The 25,015-nt window shown below is 32.2% G+C and overlaps 1 protein-coding gene across 1 annotated transcript in view; it reads right to left on the reverse strand.

The window, feature by feature from the left end:
- The window catches only part of LOC139524981 (glutamate receptor ionotropic, NMDA 3A-like), a 45,076-nt gene that overhangs the window by 11,931 nt on the left and 8,130 nt on the right, over positions 1–25,015 (reverse strand). The window contains exon 2 of the mRNA XM_071320154.1: positions 1,566–2,131. Within this exon, the coding sequence (XP_071176255.1) occupies positions 1,566–2,131 (566 nt within the window). The remainder of the gene's footprint in view (positions 1–1,565; positions 2,132–25,015) is intronic.

Genomic DNA, 25,015 nt, shown 5'->3' on the forward strand with positions numbered 1-25,015 from the left:
CTTTAATGATAGTTCATTGGGTGGACCGATGCTGTGTTCTAGCTTTCCTATTATCCAGCGGCAAATTAATGATGGTAACATAGATCAATTCGTAAACATTAACGGTGTTTCAATTACAACAAGAGTATCTAGGATATTTTTAATCTTCATTTTTCCTCTTTACATAATGAAGCTATTGTGTTTTAATATGTTGTTAGGTCGGTTTGGCAATTTAACCCACAAGATACCATGTGCTTCATTTGTCAATGTTTTTTTTTTATTAATATCTATAACTATAATATTCAAATATTTATCTGTTATGAGATTTTAGTTATTAAACGACAAAGGTGTGATAGTAATCTTGATATTAAATCGATTTTAAGTATTCAGTATTGGTTCCATTCTAGCTAGATCTGATTGAAGTTTACAATAGAGTAATCCCAAGACATAAGAATACCATTATTAATAAATCGGTCTTGCAATTTGACCATTAGAGCCTTTCATTATCACTGAATAATTCAGGCAGTGACAAACCCCCAACAACGCTTGATGTAGCAATAAAGACGCTAAATCAAACTTTCAAATTAGCAATGATATTGTATTCACGCTCTAGTTTAGGTTCAAAGCGTATTAAAACTATCCCATGGGCTATAATTAAGTACTAATACTTTGTAAATCAAATGATATCAAAATCACATCTATGTTATACAGATATTATTAAACAAACAAAAGATTACTCTCTTTAAGTGCAATTGATAGGAGTTTTACATCATTAAGTTTCATGTTCTTTTCTATATAAACGTTAAGCACTGTGGCGTTAATGGCATCCGGCGGGTGCTTGGGTTATTTGACACAACAAATGTCCAATAATAGTATTTTAAATTCAAATGTTTGACTTTTAAAATGTATCGATCAGATGAGTTAAGCCCTTTTCAATTGATTTTTATAGTTTGTTCTTACGTTATGCCGATACACCGCTGTTCTAGGTTTGTAGTAGGATTTTCAAGTACAAATTTTAAATGTTAACCGCTAGTGGAACATACAGGTGAATGCCCATACAATTTTATTATATTATATTTTTACTGTTTTCTATTGTTTATAAAATTGGGAAAGTCATTAAATATTAAAGTATTTATGTAGTCATTATAAAGAAATTGTGTTTGGCTTTATGGAAACCCTTTGGGTATGATTCATACATCAGTACACTGAGGGTCATTTCTATTTACTATACTTACCTACAACCATGTTGGCGTCAGATCTTGTCATCTTACTCAATTTTGATAATACATTATTAGTATCACCCAAAACAACACGTATTATAGATACGTTCAGATTTAGATTCAATGTTCTGCTGTACAGACAATTGAAGAACAAGAATTTCGATTTTGTCTGCGAATTTCCATATCAATCACGCCAGAAAGAAATATATTAACATTTGTGGTGTAAATTATGATCTATTTTTATGTCACCTTTGATTTTTCTTGGGATTTGATTGCATAATGATAGTGGTGATATTTTGATTTCCTTTGTCATCGTGAAACGCAATAAAGATAAAGATTGCAAAAAAGTAGAAATTAAACAATTACCTGATAACCTGGTCACGGAACACAGAATTATTGTATATAGCTGTTGTTTCACCAAGTGAGTTAAGTTCTTCAACAAAATCAGAAATAGAAATAAGCGATTTTTCAATCAATGATTCCAATCCATTAATTTCTTGGCTTTGTAATGCCAGTAAACCGGAAGGGTAAAACTTTTCTTCGATGTCAGACGCCGGCATAGACATGTCAGACAAAATCCAAGCAAAACCGGGTTCAAAGTAACCTTGTTGCTGGCACAACTGAAACAGTGTTTTGATGTCAGTGTTTTTAATATGAGCAATAATGAGTCTGTATCCATGTTCTCTAATTTGTGTGAGTTTGAGTGATAACGTTGAGATGTCTTCTTCATCCCGAAAAATGATAATTTGAGTATTGTTGAATTCGTAATTCCCTGTTTTAGTGACAAATCCTTCCAGAAACTGGTCGTTAAGATGTCGGTAGTCTACGATAAAACAAGTCTTTGGTAAGTAATGAGATTCTACTACAGCTGCCGTCGCCTGACCTAAATTCCACCGGTTTCCATTCAATGCTACCACTTTAGATGGATATATCTGAAAATGTAAAATATAACCTAAAATGATTTTAAAACGCACATAAAATAGTGAAAGTGAAAGAATATACATTGAATAACAGGTTACATATTCAAAGAAACATTAACAGTACCATTGTCTGTGCCATATTTATATATGTAGGTCAATTTTTTAATTTTTGTAATACTAAGGCTTTTCTACCTCAGGAATAGATTACTTTAGCTGTATTTGGGAAAACTTTTAGGAATTTTGGTCCTCAATTCTCTTCAACTTCGTACTTTATTTGGCCTTTTTAATATGTTTTTATTCGAGCGTCACTGATGAGTCTTTTGTAGACGGAACGCGCTTCTGGCGTAAATGTGAAATTTCAATCCTGGTATCTATGATGAGACTATTTACAACCACTGGGTCGATGCCACTGCTGGTGGAGATAGATTTATTTTCCCGAGGGTATCACCAGCCTAGTATTCAGCACTTCTGTGTTGACCTGAGTTATGATTGATATGTTCATAATTATAAATTTACTGTTAGCAATTTTTTTAATTTTTGAAATACTAAGGCTTTTCTACCTCAGGAATAGATTACCTAAGCTGTATTTGGCAAAACTTTTTTTGGTCCTCAATGCTCTTTAATTTCGTACTTTATTTGGCCTTTTTTTTAAAATTGATTCACGCGTCACTGACGAGTCTTTTGTAGACGAAACGCGCGTCTGGCGTTAATATGAAATTCCAATCCTGGTATCTATGATGAATTTATTCATAACAACATTTGAAATGGAAATATTTTAATCACGTCGCTCTAGTAAGAAAATTGAACAGTATGCACTATCATTCATTCAAATAAAAAAAATATTATAAGATAAAAGGAGGCCCAATTGCATTTGTAAAATCGTAAGCGGGTATTCTCTTCCAGTTTTAGTCAAAGAAATACAAACTATATATATCCAGAAATTAAGATCGGTGATATCAAATTTGCCCAAAATGATACGTACTGCTCGAATTTTTCATGTCGATTGAATGGTGACCTTGTTCCCTGTACACCATATAGTTCAGTGTTGATGATTCCAGATTATAAAGCAACTGATAGAATTTCAGATTTATCTTTACTAACATGCATTTGTCGAATAACTTTTCGACACTGTACATCCACATTATAAAGTGGTGATAGATTTTAACAAAATCAAAGCGCTATAAGCGCTGAAGGCAGTTAACCAAAAACCAAGGCAACCGTAATTATGAAAACTGTGGCAATGTTGCCTCAACATTAAACATTCATATATAGTACATTCATGTTTATCTAATGATTTATTTATTAAGGCAAATAATTTATATGTTATCAAGGTTTCAAAAGAATATATCAATGTATATTTTTTATGGTGAGTCTGCAGTGGTACAAGTTCCCAATGATTGCAGTTGTTCTACTTGGTAGTTAACCTTGGTTTTATTTGACTGCAAGAAGTTCAATTTGACTTAGTATGAACATACATGTAATAGTATAAATGGACTGGTTTCCCTGGAAGGAAAACTGAGCTTGTGTTCTATATTACAAAAGTTATGAGACACGAATCAGACAAATGTTCACTACAACAGGGATCAAAGGTGAGGTCTGACTGACTTGCCCATAGTAAATGTAAATGATTTGTTATTTTGTCCCATACATATGAATATATATAATTTAGGGGTGGGGATCTCAACGGTTTTCAAGTTCTCAAACAGGTAGGGGTAGGCAGAGGATTTAGGGGGCAGGGGGCCCGGCCCCCCTTTTTGGGAAAAAATTTGGTTGCTTATATAGGGAATCACTGAAGCGTGACTGGAGCGGGCCCCTCTTAGGTCAGTCAGTGGGCCCCACTTATGAAAATTTCTGGATCCGCCACTGGGGGTAGGGTAATCCTAGGGACTTCCCCTACATTTCATTTTATTTGTTTAATATATTGTCCCATACATTAATATATATATGGTTAGGGGTGGGGATCTCATTGGTTTCCAAGTTCTCAAACAGGAGGGATAGGGTGACCCAAGGGACTCCCCCTATATTTCATTTAATTAGTTATATTGATCCATACATGAATATATATTGTTTTGGTGTGGGGATCTCGACCGTTTCCAAGTTCTCAAACAGGAGGGTTGGGATGACCACAGGGACTTCCCCTATATTTCATTTGATTTGTTATATTGTCCCATATATGAGTATATATGGTTTAGGGGTAAGGATCTTGACCATTTCCAAGTTCTCAAACAGGAGGGTGAACAGTGACCTCAGGGACTCCCCCTATCTTTCATCTGATTTGTTATATTGTCCCATACATGAATATATATGGTTTAGAGATGGGGATCTCCACCATTTTTAAATTCTAAAACAGGAGGGGTGGGGTGACTCTTCCTATATTTCATTTGATTTTTCATATTGTCACAAACATGAATATATATGGTTAAGGGGTGTGGATCTCGACCGTTTCCAAGTTCTCAAACAGGAGGGGGTGGGGTAACTCCAGGGACTCCCCCTATATTTCATTTTTTATTTATTATATTGTCCTATACTTGAATATATGCAGGGGCGGATTCAGACGTGGGAGGGTTGCGGGCTTGCACCCCCTTAAATTTGCAAAGCATGGGTTGTTCTCAGCTTAATAAAGAATATTCCGATAATTTTATCTCAATTTTTTTTTAGCCTCGCTCTGCTCGGCGAAAATTTAAGTTTGCGCCCCTCCTAACCTAAAATCCTGGATCTGCCCCTCATATGGTTTAGGGGTGGGGAGCTCGACCGTTTCCAAGTTATCAAACAGGAGGGGGTAGAGTGGCCCAAAGAATGCCACCTATATATCATATGATTTACTTACATGAAGGTATAGATAATATAGTTGCATTATTTGTGAAAATAAAGAATGAAACTTTCAGCTACTTAAATTGACCCTTCAAAATTGAGAAAAAAACAAATAACCCCTCGAAATTGCAGTAACATGTTTACACTTTAACAGCATCTCACATGCATTATCATCATTTACCATTTATAAAGAAAATTTAGACTGTGACCATGAACATGTATATTGTTAGATATAATGTTCCCAGCTGTCACGTTGTATTGGATTTTTAAATTAAAATTTGTCAAAAAGTAATTTTGAGTTTCTGAATAAAATATTTTTCTGCTTTTTCTTTCTTTTACATATATCTTTTGGTTTACAATACTAGTGTTTATATTCATTTACCATGCATAGATGTATTTTTTCACCTGCTTGGATTTATTTTGTAAATGATCGCCAAACCCGGAATTACCCTTATCCGCTTCCGGAATCGGATCCGATTTTGTAAAATTTTGTCTTCACGGCCGCCATTGTTATATGTTTACAATGTTGTTTTTGTCAATCAGATACGATTTTAATCGTATTTATACAATATTTGTCGGTGATTTTCTGTATAAAGCTAGCGGTTGAACAAAATGAACATCGCCGTCATGAATAATAATGATAAAAATAAGTTTTTAGCTCGTTTAATTGGTGAACATGGTGAAAAGGTTTGCAAAGTAATTTCTTATTTTCTTTCAAATGTAAGGTGACTACGTCGGGCGTAGCTAGAAACCAACTATCCTAGTCGAAATTCCGCTTGCAAAAGTGGAAGGTCGCGGACCTCGGACCACCGCTAATTTGCACAACTGCCTCCAAATTGAAAAGCTACGAAAATTTCTTTTTCTAATTTGAAATTGTCGCCAACAGCATGAACAGTTGAACTTATTATATAATAGACTACTGACGTAGTTGTACTACGTATTGATGACAAACAATATTCCTACGACGTTTGTCATTTGGGAAATCTAATCTACTTGTCTTAAGAGATTTTCGGCGATTAAATATTTCATACAATTGTTCTTTGACATCTTAGCTAAAAGCACAAGTCATAATGAACTACACAAGGATTCTTAATAAGCACTACTTCCTATGTGTAACTTTAAAACTTTTGGATAAATCGACGATCATTTAAGGTTTTTCTGGTCATCTGGACACACGCGACGCAGTCATAAAAAAAGTTGTAAAGCGTTTGTTACAATTTAAAAAAAAAAGTCTATTGTGGGAAATCAATTCATGGAAACTTCTGCTTCTCTAGTAACATTTCTCTGAAATTATAAATAGATGTCGAGCGATAAAACAATTGTTTACCGACCATGCGAGGGTTGTATAGTCAGTTATTTTATTCAAGGTCGTTAAAAACTCTCATCATCATCAATTGTTTGAATTACATTGTTTGTCAACAACATTTGATATGTCAACAACATTTAATATGTTTAGGACAAATACCCCGGTAATATATTTAAACAATTAATACTTCCAAAACAATGAAAACATGCTTATGGTATGGATAAACAAGTAATTTTTTAAATAAATTATTTATATCTGATAATGCAATGCTAACAAAACTCCGGAAACTGTTAAGTAAGCCATCGTAAATAAACATCAATATTAAACATAATTTTTAGCAGTTTCATTTTATTTTAATGTCTCCATAAACAAGACAATAACTAATTCTATACACTAAGGATGGTAAAACAATAGCATTGTTATATAAAAAGAACTGGTGCCACTACATGCCAGTGACGCTTTTCCCCTACAATCAAGTATATTTAAAACGGAAATAATTTCGTAAACCTTCTATTGGTCCATAAATCGGTGCCATTTTTATGCGAAAGAAAGCTTGGGTATAGTACTTCAGTGGAAACAATTTGGTAAAACAAAAATTTACGTGATGAAATCATAATATGTACTTTTTATGTATAAATAAATGAAGATACTCGGTAAAATACATAAAGACAGTAGTATAATGGCATAAAACAAACACATCAAGGGTCCAATTTACACCTATGTATACAGTATATCAAACTTATACAATAGACCTTCAAATAAAGGCAACAGTAGTATACCGCTGGTCGAAATTCATAAATCGATAGAGAAAGAAATCCGAGTTACAAACTAAAACTGAGGGAAACCTATCAAATATAAGAGAACTACGACACAACAGAAACACAACATTAAAATGTAACACAAACAGGGTATTTTATGATAAAAATGGTGGGTTGAACCTGGTTTTGTGGTATGCAAAACCTCCCGCTTTAATGGCAATGTTAATTATTATAACATAATTATAACATACATTATAATTATAATTTAATATTGTTATTTGGAAATCTGCACAGCTTGACCCGAGAATCTTCGACTCTCAAATATAAAAATCAGTGCACTGATTATGCCCTTACTTGGGTCCTTTATTAGAAATAAAATGTATCTTATCTAATATAACTATAAATAAACCGTTTATAAAATTAATGCATTTTCGACCACAAGAATACATCAACTTAGATATACATGTATTTTGAAAAATCTTTCTGACTTTTTTTTTGGTCATTTATTGTCTTCAATTTCGTACTCAATTTTTACTGTGTAACTTTTTTATATTCGAGTGTCACTGATGAGTTTTTAGGCAATACGCGCGTCTGAAGTTCGAAATTTTAATCCTAGTATCTATGATGAAATTATAGTACGCACTTTAATCAAAGTTTTAAAGAAAAAGTTCCATCATTATTTTTGCTGTATATGGTGTTGATAAAATTCCGCTTTGCGTTGTATGCTAATAGTTACATACAGATTGTCTCTATGGTATACTTCTGTTGTTTTTTTTCACTTAAATAAGTATATTTACATATGCGAGAAGTGACTTGACATATTACGTTTGATAAGGAACAGTTGGAAAATTGACATATATGTGGAATTATATTGATACGATTGATATTTATACTGACATTATTTTAGCGTTCATATTTAATACAGATTTATTGTATCGATATTATCATGCAATGTTGGATTATTTATATTAGAAATGACTTATTAACGAATGATAGCTTTAAGTTTTCTTCAGAAGGCAGCTTTGATTGTACAAATGAGGAAATTAAATGTTTTTCTCATAATCAATTGAGTAAAACCTTTCATGCAACGAATTAATTAAAATGGGTCATAAAAATAGGGCATGACCGATATTTTTGGCGAACGACGGTAGTTATCCTTATTAATATCAAAGAAAGAGTAAAACGTGGGATGTGCATGTACGAACGGAAATACAACGGCCAATTTTACATAGACAATTTTACATAGAAATTTATGTCTCGTTGTATATACTGAAACTGCAACAGTCCTTCTGATATGTGTTTGTTTCTCAATTTGCCAGTAATACATTCGGGATTGGACGTTTCCGCGGCTGTTTTACCTGTAACACGAGAGGGCATTTGCTTTCCAAACACTAAGGATATTTGTGCTTTAATAATTAAATTGACCGGACAGTTTCAACTTGCCCCTTTTACCTATGATAGCTAATTACTACCACAATTTTATATTAATTAGTATTGTAATTTTTATTGTTATCAATAAATGTTATATCAACATTACAAACCTAATGTTGAATTCTATCCTAATTCTATCCTATTTTTTGGGGAAATTTTTAGAAATTCAAATCTGACATCACTTAAATTTGTGCGTTTCTCGATTTGGCCTACGCGGCTGTGAATTTTACATGCTGGTTTAGGTTATTTATCCATCCGTTTTTATTTTGTAGTTAGTCACCGGTTATATCATTCATATCTATTATATAGTCATTTTATAAAAATTTACTGTTTGCAAAAGTATGATTTTTTCTAAAAGAGAAGGATGTTCTTATCCGAGGCAGAAAACCCTAGCCGTATCTGGCACAACTTTTTGGAACTTTTGGTCCTCAATGCTCTTCAACTTTGTACTTTTTTCTTTTTTTTGTTTTTTTTTTTGGCTTTCGATCTTTTTTCATCAGAGCGTCACTGGTTAGACTTGTGTAGACGAAACGCGCGTCTAACGTATTAAATTTTAAACCTGACACCTTTTGTTAGCTATTATTCGTGTTTTTCTGTCCTATATGTTCTCCCATTTATTTGTATTGTAGTCCTATCATGTAATGTTGTAATTTTAATGTTATATTTAACATTTCCATAAAAGCGGGAGGTTTGGCATACCACAAAACCAGGTTCAACCCACCATTTTTTTTTTGTATTAAAATGTTTACAAGTCAGGAAAATGGCCATTGTTATATTATAGTTCGTTTCTGTGTGTTACATTTCAATGTTGTGTTTCTGTTGTGTCGTAGTTCTCCTCTTATATTTGATGTGTTTTCCTCATTTTTAGTTTGTAACCCGATTTGTTTTTAGTTTTTTTCTCTCAATTGATTTATGTATTCGAACAGCGGTATACTATTGTTGCCTTTATTTACCATCAGTAATACTTTACCAAGGATTTATATCTTTGATTATACCCATTGCCGATTATTTCGTAACTTGAAAAGACATTTCATTTTTTTTTATAAATCTTCTCATAAATGTCTACACATATATATTGTATAATTCTTATATGATTTGCATATTGTGGAATACGTTGATATGACTGGTTGAGAGAACTTCCGGTAGCTGACCTTGACGTTGGTTATTTTTCGATAGACGACGTTGACCGAACTTCTTTTCGCAACCAATTAAACAACATGGCGGCGATAATTACACCGACGTTAACAATATTTATTTTCTTTGCACGTTAATTGTTAAATAAAATAATACAAAACAACATTCGTTTGAATGATAATAAGAGTTTTTGCAGTTTACTTTTTATCAGATAGCCGCAAATTTCATTTAGTACATATTTTTGCGTTAACCAACAAATATATGCATGCGCTAGGACTATTCAATGACATATATATATAATTTACGTGTGATAGAGGTAACGAGTGTGGAAAATTATATTCCCTACCTCTTTTATTTAAGAATTATAAGGATTAAACGCCTTTTAAAATGATTTTATTTGTGTATAAACTAGACAAAGTGACTTACAAATCATAAAAGTCCTTTGGACTTTTATTTGTTTGTGAGTCAATTGGTCGAGTTTATACACCAATAAATTCCTTTAAAAAAGCGATTAATCCTATAATAATTTTCTTTTATCTTGAAAATGAGCACAAAATTCCACCTTTTTAAATTTCATCAAAACTGGGCTTATTCCAGGAAAGATGCACTGTTAAGCTAAAGCCAATCGGTTATATAAATAGTAAATATCAATTTATACCTTTAGGGAATATTTATTATCAAATTGTTCACTGGTATTTGTGGCTGTATCAACACATCAAGAAAAGAGCAAGTTTCTATTATGATCACAATGTATTAAAAGGTCATTTGCACTCCTTCGTATGTTTACATGATATATTAAGTATACGGCTCTGAATCATGATAGCTCCAGAGGGGATTTGTATTCCATGCTGATTCATGCAATCATTACACATCTTTTCCATTTAACCACCTCTTGTCTGATTATCCTTTCAGGCACCTGAGATCACGACCTGGTATTTTAGTTGGGTCCGTGTTTCTCATTCTTAAATTTTCTTTTACGCGTGGTTTTATGTTCATTTCTTTGTTGTTTTTCGGTTCTTGCTATGGGTTTCTTGTTTTCTTTTCGGCTTTTAACTCTCTCGTTGGTATCTGTTCATAACGGTTTTTTTAAATATTTCCGGTTTAAATATGATTCGCTTTGAAAATACAATATTACAGAGTTCGATTAACTTCTGGTATTTTCACCATATTGTTCTGACATTTGATACTCATGGATTTTAAAACTGAAATTGGATTTTATATGTTTATAATGGACGACGGCCTACGTTGTTTCTGTTTGGGACTTTTTCATCAATCATTATTTATTGGAAATGCATTAAAAATTGTTTGATACTAATAAAACTGTCTTACTGTTAAAAAACAAAATGTCAATGGCTTTATGTGACAAATTTATCATTTTCCTCATATGCATATATGCATGCTGGATATGATATGAATGCTTAAAAGGCACTGCATTCTTGGTTTCATTAGAGGCTTCTCTACTTTTTTCCAGAGGGTGGTTTTAACATGAGAATTAGTTACTCTTTTGACGCCGGTTTTGGTATGTAAATTAACTTTCTGTTTTCCCAAACTTGTTTCCGAATCCCGTATTTGAATACTACATATTATTGAATTGCCATGTGGTGTTGCTATAATTTTCAATACAATAATAATCAATTCTGTTTTTACTAAATAACCTCTTCGTGAAACAAAATCTCATTCATTGCTCGTATTCCTGATCCAAGTTTAATTTTCGGTACTTTCAGTTTTGGTTTCATAATTTCTTCAACGTTTACATTATGGTGTGGACTTTTAAATATTTCGGCCTCCAGCAGTACTGGAGATATTCTGTTGAAAAAACATATTTTGTGCTGTAAAATTGGTATCTTTAATGTTACTTGAATATCATTTGATTGAACTTCATGTGTCGGTACTTTACGTATTCCTTCACCTTTTGGTTATGTGCATAATGCTTTAATTTTCAAACAACAGAAAACAGTTCAATATCAAAGTCCAAAAGAACTATGCAAATAAGCAAGCGGAACTTTATAAAAACTAAAATTTATGACTGCAAGTTTACTTTACATTGACATTTCGGAGTTAATTTCCTGGCAAAGGAGCAGTGAGTAGTAAAAGAAATATCTGACAAAAATCTCATAACAGACGATCTTACAATTGTATCATGAATAACCATCTGAATGTTGTTCTGTGTCTTGAACCTCCTTGATCATATAAAAGATGAAATAGAAAGCTCAATCTTGAAACAAAAGATCCTGACGTCATGATGGATTAGTGTAACTTATTATCTTAATTATGTTTTTCAGTAGGATCAGATAGCATTGATAAAATCATGCTTAATCGTTCCTTCAACTATACGTATTTATACCATTAATAAATAGAATAACATTCAAAGGAAAGAGTATGTGTATATCAATGAATAATGAGTTAAGCTGCCGATAGAATAATTAACTCACATTACGACTTCTTATACTTCTATCTAGTCCATTATCACTAATAATATATATACAAATTCTGAACATGTATTGGTACAAAGGCACAGTGCGGTGTGAAAGCATACGGCATTTTATGTACATATATGAAGATATGGTGTGAGTGCCAATGAGACAACTCCCCATCCAAATAACAATTTATAAAAGTAAACCATTATAGGTCAATATACAGTCTTCAACACGGAGCCTTGGCTCACACCGAACAACAAGCTATAAAGTGCCCCAAAACTACCAGTTTAAAACCATTCAAACGGGATAACAACCGGTCAAATCTATATGAGAAACGAGAAACACGTATAAATTACATAAACAAAAGACAAGTACTGTACATCAGATTCCTGACTTAGGACAGGTGCAAACATTTGCAGCGGGATTAAACGTTTTAATGGCACCAAACCTTCTCCCTTTTTATGAAACAATAATATAATATCATAACATAGAAAAACACACGATCAAATATCAGTTGGAAGGCTTAACTCAATCAAAAAACGGATTTAAAAAAACAATATACACTTGGTTTTTCATGGTATTTCCTTTGAACGTGCTCATTTAACTTATTGTGATCTTAATATCGTGACTCTACGCATATATATAGTTTATAAACTTAATAAACATTTCTTGATATGGATAGAATATGAATATCTGTAGTTTTCAGTAATATGAATCCAATGAAATCATTACCTGGTGGGTTTTATACCTAATATTATGGGAGTAGAACTTTCTGCCACTAGAAATTTAAGGAGCAGATGTTTCATTAAAAAAGATACGCTCGTTACGTGTAATTATTAATATAGTTGACATTTCCAAATGAAAATAAAACATCAACGCATATAAAACTGTCTGATCCATTACGTTACTAATATCTGTCATATAAGTTATTCTTATGAAGTTTTTTTTATTAAATAATCGATTTCCTGTTTAAAGATACACAAGACTAAGTGACCCTTACTTTAAATTACACTGGTATCTTTGATGACTATTTTCAAACATCTATTTATCTTATTTGTGTTTCTATCTGTTTTTATTATCTTTTTTTTTTTTTTTTTTTTTTTTTTTTTTTGTCGGGAACTATCATGGTTTCTTTATATTAGATATCTAAATAGAGGCTGAAACCATACTTACAAGATGAAAACACTTTGCATGCGACGTTGCTTTGCTAATAACGATTATTATTTGGTAATTTGTTTTAATATGTTGTCCCGTTATTTCTTTTTGCTTTTATTTTTTTTCTATTTTTTTTTATCATGCGATTTTTGCAGGGTTTTTTTTAACGCGATCTTGCATTTTTTCTTCTTTATTGATTTACGATATTTGAACTTCGATAAACTGCTGTCGCCCTAATTATTTTTTTCCCTTTTGAAATAAATACCATGTTGTGAAAGCAATTTTTAGTTTAAATTGTATGTTCTTAATTCTAAACCGGCGTTAAATAATTTTTATAAAGAGTGTTTTTTACGGGAAGTACGGAATGATGAATTTGTATTGTTAAGACAAACAAGTATTGACTGAACTTAATGATGGTTTATTGATTTTGCATCTGATATTAATTAATTTGACCTTTGCTATTTTATTTCTACAGTTGTTCATCACGTTGTTTTTATTTAACTTGATACTTTGCAATTGATCTAACAGATGGTATAATTAATATACTTCCGATAAAAATTGATGTTTCCCGGTATTTAGTACGCAGTTTGTCATCAACCTAAGGCAGCTTTGTCGAGTCGTACAGGTGTCCGTCTACCAAATCAAAAGTCCTATACCTTTTTTGTTCAATTTTCATAGCTTTTCTTATATTGTAACCTAATATAAAGTTTAATCTCATTGAAACCAGATGTTCATATTTCTGAATTGTACCTGTATCACATTTCTATTATGCAAATATTCAACCAATGTTAAAAGTCTTGAAGTTATGGGAAACACCACCACTGCTACTACAAATAACACCTGGTTTTCTGGAAATTCTAAATAAGTTTACTATGGAGTGCACTAATCCTCATTTTTTTTTTTAACTTTTAACGCAAAATCACCAACATGTAAATTGTGGATCAACCTTGTAGATAAAATTGAGAATGGAAATGGGGAATGTGTCAAAGAGACAACAACCCGACCAAATAAAAAACAACAGCAGAGGGTCACCAACAGGTCTTCAATGTAGCGAGAAATTCCCACACCCGGAGGCGTCCTTCAGCTGGCCCCTAAACAAATATATACTAGTCCAGTAATAATGAACGCCATACTAATTTCCAAATTGTACACAAGAAACTAAAATTAAAATAGTACAAGACTAACAAAGGCCAGAGGCTCCTGACTTGGGACAGGCGCAAAAATGCGGCGGGGTTAAACATGTTTGTGAGATTTCAACCCTCCCCCTATACCTCTAACCAATGTAGAAAAGTAAACGCATAACAATACGCACATTAAAATTCAGTTCAAGAGAAGTCCGAGTCTGATGTCAGAAGATGTAACCAAAGAAAATAAACAAAATGACAGTAATACATAAATAACAACAGACTACTAGCAGTTAACTGACATGCCAGCTCCAGACTTCAATTAAACTGACTGAAAGATTATGATTTCATCATATGAACATCAGGCACAATCCTTCCCGTTAGGGGTTTAGTATCATACCATCATAACATATATGAGAAGAACATAACCCGTGTCATGCCAACATTTTTAGAATAAATGTGTTTAGTTCCGATGCAAAGACCTTATCAGTGACTCAATATCAACGCCAAAATATGCAATCTTTAATGACTTGACAACAGTATCGTAATTATATCCCTTCTTAATAAGTCTATTCAAAGGTTTTGTAAGTTTCTGAGGTGAATACTGACACCTTTGTGCTTTATAAAGAATATTTCCATAAAAAACTGGATGTGAAATACCTAAACGTATTAGAAGTCTGCATGTTGAGCTATATTTACGAATGATGTCTTTATACCGATGATAAAATTTAGTAAATGTTTTGACTAGTTTGTGATATCAAAAACCCTGGTGTAATAATTTTTCAGAAATACATAAATTTCTCTCGTTAAAATCTAAAACATTGTTACATACACGAGCGAATCGAACAAGTTTAGATATATAAACACCGTAAGATGGTGACAAGGGAACGTCACCATCTAAAAACGGAAAATTAACGATCGGAAATGAAAAATCATCCCTTTTATCATAAATTTTAGTATTCAGCTTTCCATTAGTGATATAGATATCAAGATCGAGAAAAGGGCAGTGGTCATTGTTAGTATTAGATATTTCTTTTACACCAAAAATTTCATTTCTGCAAATTTGTCCGATATTTGACTTCATTTTCTTGTCGGGGAAGGACTTCTTTTTTTACCTATATTCTAAATTGAAGTGTACGGAATTGTGGTCTCGCTTCTACATTCTTACAGATTTGGAACGATAAGAAATTACCAATGTACAAAACTCCTAGATATATCCAAAGAAAGATATTAAAGTCCAGTAATATTGTTAGAATTAAGTAGACAAATAAACTCGTCATAGATACCAGGATTAAAAGATTATATGTACGCCAGACGCGCGTTTCGTCTACAAAAGACTCAGCAGTGACGCTCGAATAAAAAAATGTTTAAAAGGCCAAATAAAGTACGAAGTTGAAGAGCATTGAGGACCAAAAATCCTAAATGTTTTTCCAAATACACCTAAGGTAATCTATTCCTGAGGTAGAAAAGCCTTAGTATTTCTAAAATTCCAAATTTTGTGTACAGTAAAATAATTATGAACATATCAATGATAACTCAAGTCAGCACATAATTTATACATAAAATATTCATGGAAGCAACGTCAATTGAAAATCTTGACATGTACAAGAACCATAGTATTAAAACGGTAAAATATCTACTGCACCAGGAGCGCATTTTGACCATTCACATTCAAATGTGAGTTGTTGGATTTGATAAGTGCTGCTATATTAAGACAGGTAGCCACTTATACTTAGAGGACATAAGTGATTTTAATTCATCTCGTCTTAAACTGCTCGCAAGAACAAATTATTTGCCATTAGAGCAGTTTCTTTTTAGAATGCATATGTCCGAGGACAACCTATGTCCCATTTGTGATTCAGGGGAGTCAGAAGATTTAGAACATTTTCTGCTCGGGTGTACATCTCTTGAACAAATCAGGTCTAAATTTTTCACCTTATTTGCCTCTTTTAATGATAGAAATGTAAGTTTTCTGGAACTGTCGCCACGTACACAAGTATTATTTTTAGTTGGCGATATTGGTTATGCTTTTAACGATGAAATTGGTTCATTTTATGATGTTTATGGAAGAATGTATCTCTTAGAATTATTTAGATTACGTCAAACTATGGTTGAACCAAAATAACCTTTGAGTTAATTTACTCGTATATACTATTATATATTGATTGATCTTAGTTTTTATGCTTTATACATGCTGCATGGTCATATTTGTCTATGAGTGTTTTAATTACATGTATATCTTAACATTCTACAAATTATCTTTTTCTTTTTTCTTATTATGATTATGTATTTTAGAAATCTCTATTTTTGTCTTAATAATGTGCCATGTATGTTATTGTTTCAAAGACACCATTAACTAAAATGTATATAATTATAAATAATATAGTATAGACGCACCATCTCTTCTACCCTGATGACTGGTGCCCCCTATGTAAAGGGTAAGTTTTCTAAATAAAATATATATAATATATATATAAGTGCGTCAAACCAACCATTTTTGCGGCAGTAATTTCATATCTAACGAAATGTGTAACTTGTATTGTCCAAAATCAGAGGTGGCAGTGTATATATACATCACACACAGATGAACGGACGTACTTGTGTATTCATACATTAATCATTGACGAAAGTGCGTAAGTATATACTTATGTATCCATCATTGCTTAACATACGCTCTCAACAATTGGGGCGCAATGGTTCATGTTTGTAAATAAAGCCTTGAACATTTGATTAACTATAGTATATATAACAATCAATGTGTATTTGAATAAGCGACACGACAGATGCCACATGTGAAGTAGGATCATCTAGTTACCTTTCCGGAGCCAGTGAGATGACCCGTAGTATTAGGTGGGGCTTGTGTTGCTCAGTGTTAAGTTTTATATGTCGTGTTTTGTGTACCTGTTTTTCTCTATCTGTTTGTTTGTCTGTCTTTTTGTTTTTTTTAGCCATGACGTTGCATGCCAGTTTATTTCCGACTCACGTTTGAATGTCGATCCCTCTGTTATATCTCACCGCTCTTTTGGAATTGGTAGCATATCAATACATGCTGAATTGCCAATGAACCGACTTGTCAAACTATATACAAATGTAGAAATTTACTTTTTCTGTCAATACAATTTTCGTTATAATTGATACTGATTTTTACTAGACCAATTATCCAAGGATTGCTAAGGAATAGAACTTTTTTCGTCCAAGAAATCAAATCAAATGTAGCGGATTAATGCGCCTAGAAATATAAACAATAAAAACTTCTTTGACAATACTACTGTTCATTGTATACACATGTTACCCTTGATAGGATGTTGTGGAATAGAAATTCTCTAGTCCTAGAATACAACACCAACTTGCAAAAGGCCCCCTTTGGTGTGTCCAATTATACAATACGCACTCAACGTGACCCTATTTTTTTTTTCTTTTATGATTAAAAAGTAAAATATGGACCACTATAACTGACACCGTCTATGCACTTCCTTGGAGTACACGAAATGAGGAATCATCATGTCTATAACGTAATGTGTCAACAAAACAAAAAAATAAAGCAAATGCCTAACTTTTGTCCTCTTCAAACTGAAATTTAAATTATTATAATTACAAAAATAAGGATATGTGGTGATCGCCAATAAGACAATTATCTGAGGGTCCGGATGAGAGTCCTCTTTTCTGTATTCTTAAAAAAAATGATCGTTTTTCTCAATTCTTTCTATGTATTGTCTTCTTTTTTAAGCACTCAAACAAGACCCTCAACCAGACACCAAGGGAAAAGGATGCACACAATTAAGCTAATCCCATTCTGTATAGTATGATATAAAAGGATAAAGATCTGGCGTGACCGCTAAACAGGAATATACCAGTCCACGATCCCAAAACATTTACGATACAGGTGCACTTAAAACATTCAAGATTGATTGCTCTGAATTTTCAGTACTGGTGAAAGGACCATCAATTTGTTAAATCAATTTTCTTTATTTTTATTCTCTTAAAACATTACTTATATCAATACGATTTCTCCCGACTTTTTTCATTTGTCAAACATTTGAGATGGTGATTGTTTATATTTCGAAGACATTATATTTACATGCCAGTTGTAGACTTGTCAAATGAAGGAGCAATGTTTACTGAAAATTGATTAATTTTCTTTGTAACTTCCACTCATTAATTAATTCAAATAAATCTTAAGAGCCTATAAAGTAACAAACTTTATTATCTCTCCTTTGTGCTTAATCTTTTAACATTCTTCATTGACATTTCAATCTATTCTGATGTTGTTTTTTAATCTTTAATAATTATGCACCTGAATAGTGCAAGTTCCTTTGGCTTTTTATACATTTCCCAAGACAACACTGAACACATAGAGTATTTTTAGTTCAGCTTTCACTCTTGAGTTCTAAAGTCTTTTACAAAATGGTAACTTGTAAATGATAATGCTCATCATTCCATACATTCAAGCCGTGTCTATTCAGATGCAAATAAACTCATCATAGATATCAGGATTTAAATTTTGATATACGCCAGACGCGTGTTTCGTCTTCAAAAGACCATCAGTGACGCTCGAGTACAATAAAGTACAAAGATGAAGAGCATTGTGGACACATATTCCTTAAAGGTTTGCTAAATACAGCTAATGTGGTCTATTCCTGAGATTAAAAAAAAAGCCATCGGCTGTTGTCTGCTCTATGGTCGGGTTGTTGTCGCTTTGACACATTCCCCATTTCCTTTCTCAATTTTATTAGTATTTAAAAAAAATAAAATTTTTGTAAAAAGCTAATTTATAAATACGACCATATCAATGTGAATTCATGTCATCACAGACGTGCTGGCTACTGCAATATAGAGGCAAAATAACTTTAGAAATTTTCGGTTTCTGTTTGATGGAGAAAAAATTGTAGTAAACGTCCAATGGCAAATTTAACATATTTATAGGACAAGAGCATATTAAGGTCAGCAAAAAAAACATGTCCCATTAACCGGACACATTATTCTTACTCCAGGACGATCATACGTTGCTCGTGCTTACAAAATGCCGCTTCAATAGATGATTACACATCCCCAACCTTTCATGGAATATTTGTTCAATCAAAGTTGACTAATGATTAAAAACTTAATTTTACATCGTTAATTCGTTTTTATGGAATATGTTATCTATGAAAAGTATGTTGTTGAACATTGTGGCACCGTTAAAGTCCACAATTCCTCTTAAGTCCACAACACCGCTAAAGTCCCAAACAATTTCCCGCTAAAGTCCAAAACGCCGTTAAAGTAAAAAAAACTTTCCGCTAAAGTCCACAAAATGACCTCCGCGAAAGTCCTTAAAAAAAACACCGTTAAAGTCCACAATAACAAATTCCGTTAAAGTCCAAACATTTTTTTTTTGTATTATCAAAAGTTCAATTCGCTGGTTTTTACTCCCGATATTATAGATCTAATAAAAAGCATGGACCTTTGTTCTTGGAAAGTATTTCTTATCAACTTGAATTATATTTTTGATATATGAAAAGATTATAGTATCTGCTTTAGATCCCTTTAAATTTATCTTTGTATTGTGATTTTTCTATCAATCAAACAGATATCATTTCTGAACAGTCATCTGGCTATAGTGCCCTTTTTATTCTTTAGTAAACATGTGTTCATCAACAAGAGAGTCCAACATAGTGTTCTCTTTATCTATATGCTGGAAACACTGACATAATTTGGAGCCTATGTTTGACATTTTTTCCCTTTGCAAATATCCATAAAACACAAGAAAGATTTCCATTTAGTGTCTGCTAGGCTCTACAGCAGCCAAAACGGTTCATAACTTTAAAAAATAGACTTTGAACTATAATGAAAATAAATAAAACGTTTAATGAGACGTAAATGTTTATAAATATTTCAGGTTCTGTTTTTAACGTGGATTTTACAAATGCTTGTTGTACATGTGATATAAACAATATAAGTTATTTTCTAACATTTCAAGGTTTAATGGTGATATGGTTCCTATTTCATTTTAAGAATTAATTCCATGAAACATTTAAACAAAATTAAAAACACATTGACAGCAGTGACTGCAATATATAGCAGAGAAGGTAATTTCAAAAACGATTGCATATTATATAAAGCTAATAAAAGTGATAGTTTCCCTCAAGGTGAATGAGTATTTGATTATAAATAAGATGCAATATGTTTGGTTTGGTGAGTAAATATACGAGCCAAAATGCGTTGCTTGGTGAGGTTATGAGTAATCGAATTAATTAATTTAAAATGTTCAATTAACAGAAACAACGGTTCTCTTCCCAATCTTTACCCTCTCCCCCGACCACAAATTTAAAATCGATTCCCAAAAGTCCTAGCTTGTATAGGAATAAATACGCCAAAAACGTAATGAATTTCATTGAGTCTATAACTTATTCAAATCAGATTTCATTACCTGAATATTCTCGAAATACATGATTTCTTTTTGGCAGAAACTACAAAAAAATCGTAATTATCTGTTCTGACTTTAAAACACTGAATTTAGATTTTCAGTGTACACAATTTGAAATAACATATGTCCCAGTTTAGAAAATAAAAAAAAAGGAAGGAGAAACCTTTCTGTTTTCATCAGGGGCCTCGTTTTCCACAAAGTGTAAGTAGTTCTTCTACTGTAATTACTAGACCGTCAACACTGAGGGTTTGAAGGCGAACTCCGCCCGTGCTTTTTTTTTACTCCAATATTAGTCAATTTTCCTATCAAAGGGGCTACCTCTACCAATAAAAACTGGGCGCCACGAAATATCCGAAATGTGGCGCTTAAAAGTGACGCTAAGCCTGGTATACGTAAATTTGGTTTTCGATAAAATTGCAGAACAGCGATTATAGTTTTATATGAAATAGGACGAGGAGGATGTAGTGAGTGTTGACATAGTAATGACAACCTTTTGTTGGTGTCCTCAATTCTTTGGACAAAATAAAAAGTTTACGCACTACGTCTAGATGGTCTGCAGGCGTAATCCGAAATTAATCGTAAATCTTTAGACTTTAGACTATGCTGCAAATGCTTTATGTATATATCTTTCAAAACTGTTTTTCTCGAGCGCACCTGATGAAGGTTATTCCGAATCACGCGTTAGGTGCATGGAATCCGTAGACATCATACATGTACTTTATTTTATTTTACGACCTAAATGTACTTGTAAAATCTCAGTGACGGACGCAAGATGGCTCATTATAAAGTAAGTATCACCGCCAGATACCATGCTCTGTTTCACTTCTTACAGTACTTTACGAAAATCAAAGAAATAAATATTACATCACTTATAATATGATACTTAGTAAAAACAGTTTCTTCTCGAACCATGAAAGACGGGAAAAAATCTGATTTTGAAAACACGGATTATCAATCAATAACACGAAAACAATTACAGATGGCATTAAACCGGATCTGAATAATGTTTCAGCTTGTGTAAATAATAACAAGGTACTTATCAATCTATAGCATACCAAAGAGATAAATAAATATCTCGCTGAGTAATCCAGTTGCACAATAAAAGAAATAAAAAAACTCAATGCTAGTATAAAATACAACTTTTACTACATTCTATGCGTGATGAGTATTAAATATAACCTTTGCTTTATTATGTGCGTGACGAGAAAGAAGTTTTTAATCAATCCAATATCTCACAGCATGTAATGCAATTGATTAATAAATCAAAACTTTTGATGAACCATTGATGTAAATAATCATTTAATATAATAATTTGTACAGGAAAAGGTCAACGAGTCTTCAAATATAGATAGAACAAACAAGATACTAATCCAGGAATATAGATAGAACAAACAAGATACTAATCCAGGAATATAATATAGATAGAACAAACAAGATACTAATCCAGGAATATAACATTGGAATGCAGATGTTTTGGAAGGAGCGAATAAGATAAAAGATTCAAACCATGTTTTTGTTCATGTGGACTTTTGTCTCATGGTAATAATTTATATTAAGCAAAACAACATTCCAACTTGTAAGTCGGACCTGTATATATTCATTTTGTGAGCCATTGCTATCACTTCACATTCTTCGTCTTTTGCTCCGTGTTACACATGCAAATTTCATTAACATCAATTTCACCTCAAACTAGCTTATATGTGAAACTCACTTGAAATCAGTTTTTGTTAGTTTCACATTAATCTCATGTGAATCTCACGTGAATTTCACATGAAAATCACATGAATTTTGTTCACGTGAAATTCACATGAATTTTTGAAATAAAGTAATTCAAACAACATCTAAATTTTCATACTAAAGTAAAATCATTAAAAATTCCATTTTTTTTTTTTGGGAAAAGTTCATGTGAAATTCATGTGAAATTTTTCACGTGAGAATCATGTGAATCTCAATTCACGTTAAATTCACATGAAAATTTTCACGTGAGTTTCATGTATAAGCTCGTTTGAGGTGAATCTCACATGAAATTTTTCACGTGAATTTCATGTGAGTCTCGTGTGAAATTCACGTGAGCAAATTTTGCCTGTGTAAAGGCTTTACTGTGAGTTTGAGATGAATTAAGAACAGCAATAGAAGTTCTGTTCTTTTGCTTTTTGCGCTTTTTGCTGTGCATGTATTGACTCAGTGTATAGATTTTTTGTCGTGACTAAATAAGATGAACGTTTTAAAAGTCTTATCAAATCAAAGAAATAAGATCAAGAAAATCTCATAGTATAAAAATGCTCACAATAGATGAATCCTATATACATGTAGTAATTGATGACGATTTATACCAATATTCAGCATTTTAGTGAAATTCTTTTGTTAATAATGAGAAAAATAAGACATTCTTAAAACAAGATACCCACATATCTATACATGTAAATAGTACTTGCCCTTATACTTTTTTACACTTTTTTTGTGTTTTTTGGCTATTTTCTTAGAGGAATTTCTCCTACGTCGTTTGAGTTATTTAGGGTCACCCAACTCGAGCAGATTAAATTCAATATACCAACTTGCTTGGTCAATAACTATAACTGTTATAAAAATGAACCAAAAACGAACTATCCCAATTACCTGTTTTACTAAAACCAAACATAAAAAGTTTCAGATTACAGAGAGAGAAAAAAATGTTTTATTGGCCTATCTCTTTTTTTCCAGATATACTTTTATATTATTGTACTATAAGATTCTATTCAGATTTGGACACATTCCGTTACGTAGATATTTTTCCATCCGGTGTAACCAAAAGATACCGTATTACTGAATAATTATTATTCTATAGTCAAAAGAATTGAATTTGCTGAAGGAAAAGGGCCGTTTTCAATATAAAAAGAGATGGAATTTGATATTTGTGCAAAATCAGAGATGATTCCTTCATATGGACAACCTGAATAGCTCACTTTTTTTGGGACAATTTCAGATGTACATTCCGTATAGATACCTGTCTATTGTTGATATCTATAGGTCGTTTTTTATTTGTGCGTTGGTGTGCTGTTTTATTGGCCTATCTCTTTTTATTCATAGCTAAACCAGTCTATGGAAGAAGCGTATCGATAAAAACTTTTCTTATATCACATAGCGATATTGTCTAATATCAATTGTGAATATGCAGACATTCCATGCGGAAAATGTTGTTTTCGGCAACGAAAAAATAAGAAAATACTAATTTTAAAACTTACTGTTCAAATATAAACGACAATTGAGTCTAAATACACATGCAGAAGTTAGTTAGAAGCTTAAGTTTGTGTCAGTGTAAAATTTGAAGTGCTGTATTTTTCTTATATACATAAATAAACAATGCGATACTTTTAAAATATCAATGCGATACTTTTAAAATATCATAGCGGTGTTTTTGTTATATCAATATTAGTACCGATTAGTATTAATATTAGACTGTTGTACCCATATTTTGACAATTTTACCTATTATGTCTGTTTTGTTCACGCATCGTTGTAAATATGACAGAATTTGATGAGACTGTCATACACGTGAGAGGTGAAGTGCTATAAAACCAGGTTCAATCCACCATTTTCAAAATTTGAAAATGCCAGTACCGAGTCAGAAATATGACAGCTGTTATCCATTCGTTTGATGTGTTTTATCATTTGATTATACCATTTGATAAGGGACTTATTGATTTGAATTTTCCTCGGAGTTCAGTATTTTTTTTAATTTTACTTCTTAGTAGTGTTGTATGTAAATAAGCAGTTTTAAGACCATTGCTTAAATTCAAATTGTTTTTGGTAACATCTTACAAATTTCTCAATTGGTTTTGGAAGCAAATCTAATCAAATAAGAGTTTAATAAACAATGCCGTAATCAAGTAATCAAATATCTAAGTATCAAAATGATTGACCTGTACTTTTGAATCTCCTTTTTTTTGTATATCAGACCGTTGGTTTTCCTGTTTGAATGGTTTAACACTAGCAATGTTCTTGTTTCTATATAGCGTGGTGTTCGCTGTGAGCCAAGGCTCCGTGTTTAAGGACCTTCTTTGATCTATAATGGTTTACTTTAAACAAATTATTACTTTGATGGAAAGTTGTCTCATTCGAACTCATGCACCATCTTCTTATATCTATAAATCTTTAAAATTTCCCCTTATAAATAACTGCTTTCCAGTCCTCCAACTGCACAATCTTAATTTATGAATATAGAAAAGATATATAGATATAGGAAGATGTGGTGTGAGTGCCAATGAGACAACTCTCCATCCAAATAACAATTTTAAAAAAAGTAAACCATGATTATAGGTCAATGTACGGCCTTCAACACGGAGCCTTGGCTCACACCGAACAACAAGCTATAAAGGGCC

This window comes from Mytilus edulis, chromosome 1 (genome assembly GCF_963676685.1).
Source record: "Mytilus edulis chromosome 1, xbMytEdul2.2, whole genome shotgun sequence".
Taxonomy (NCBI): domain Eukaryota; kingdom Metazoa; phylum Mollusca; class Bivalvia; order Mytilida; family Mytilidae; genus Mytilus; species Mytilus edulis.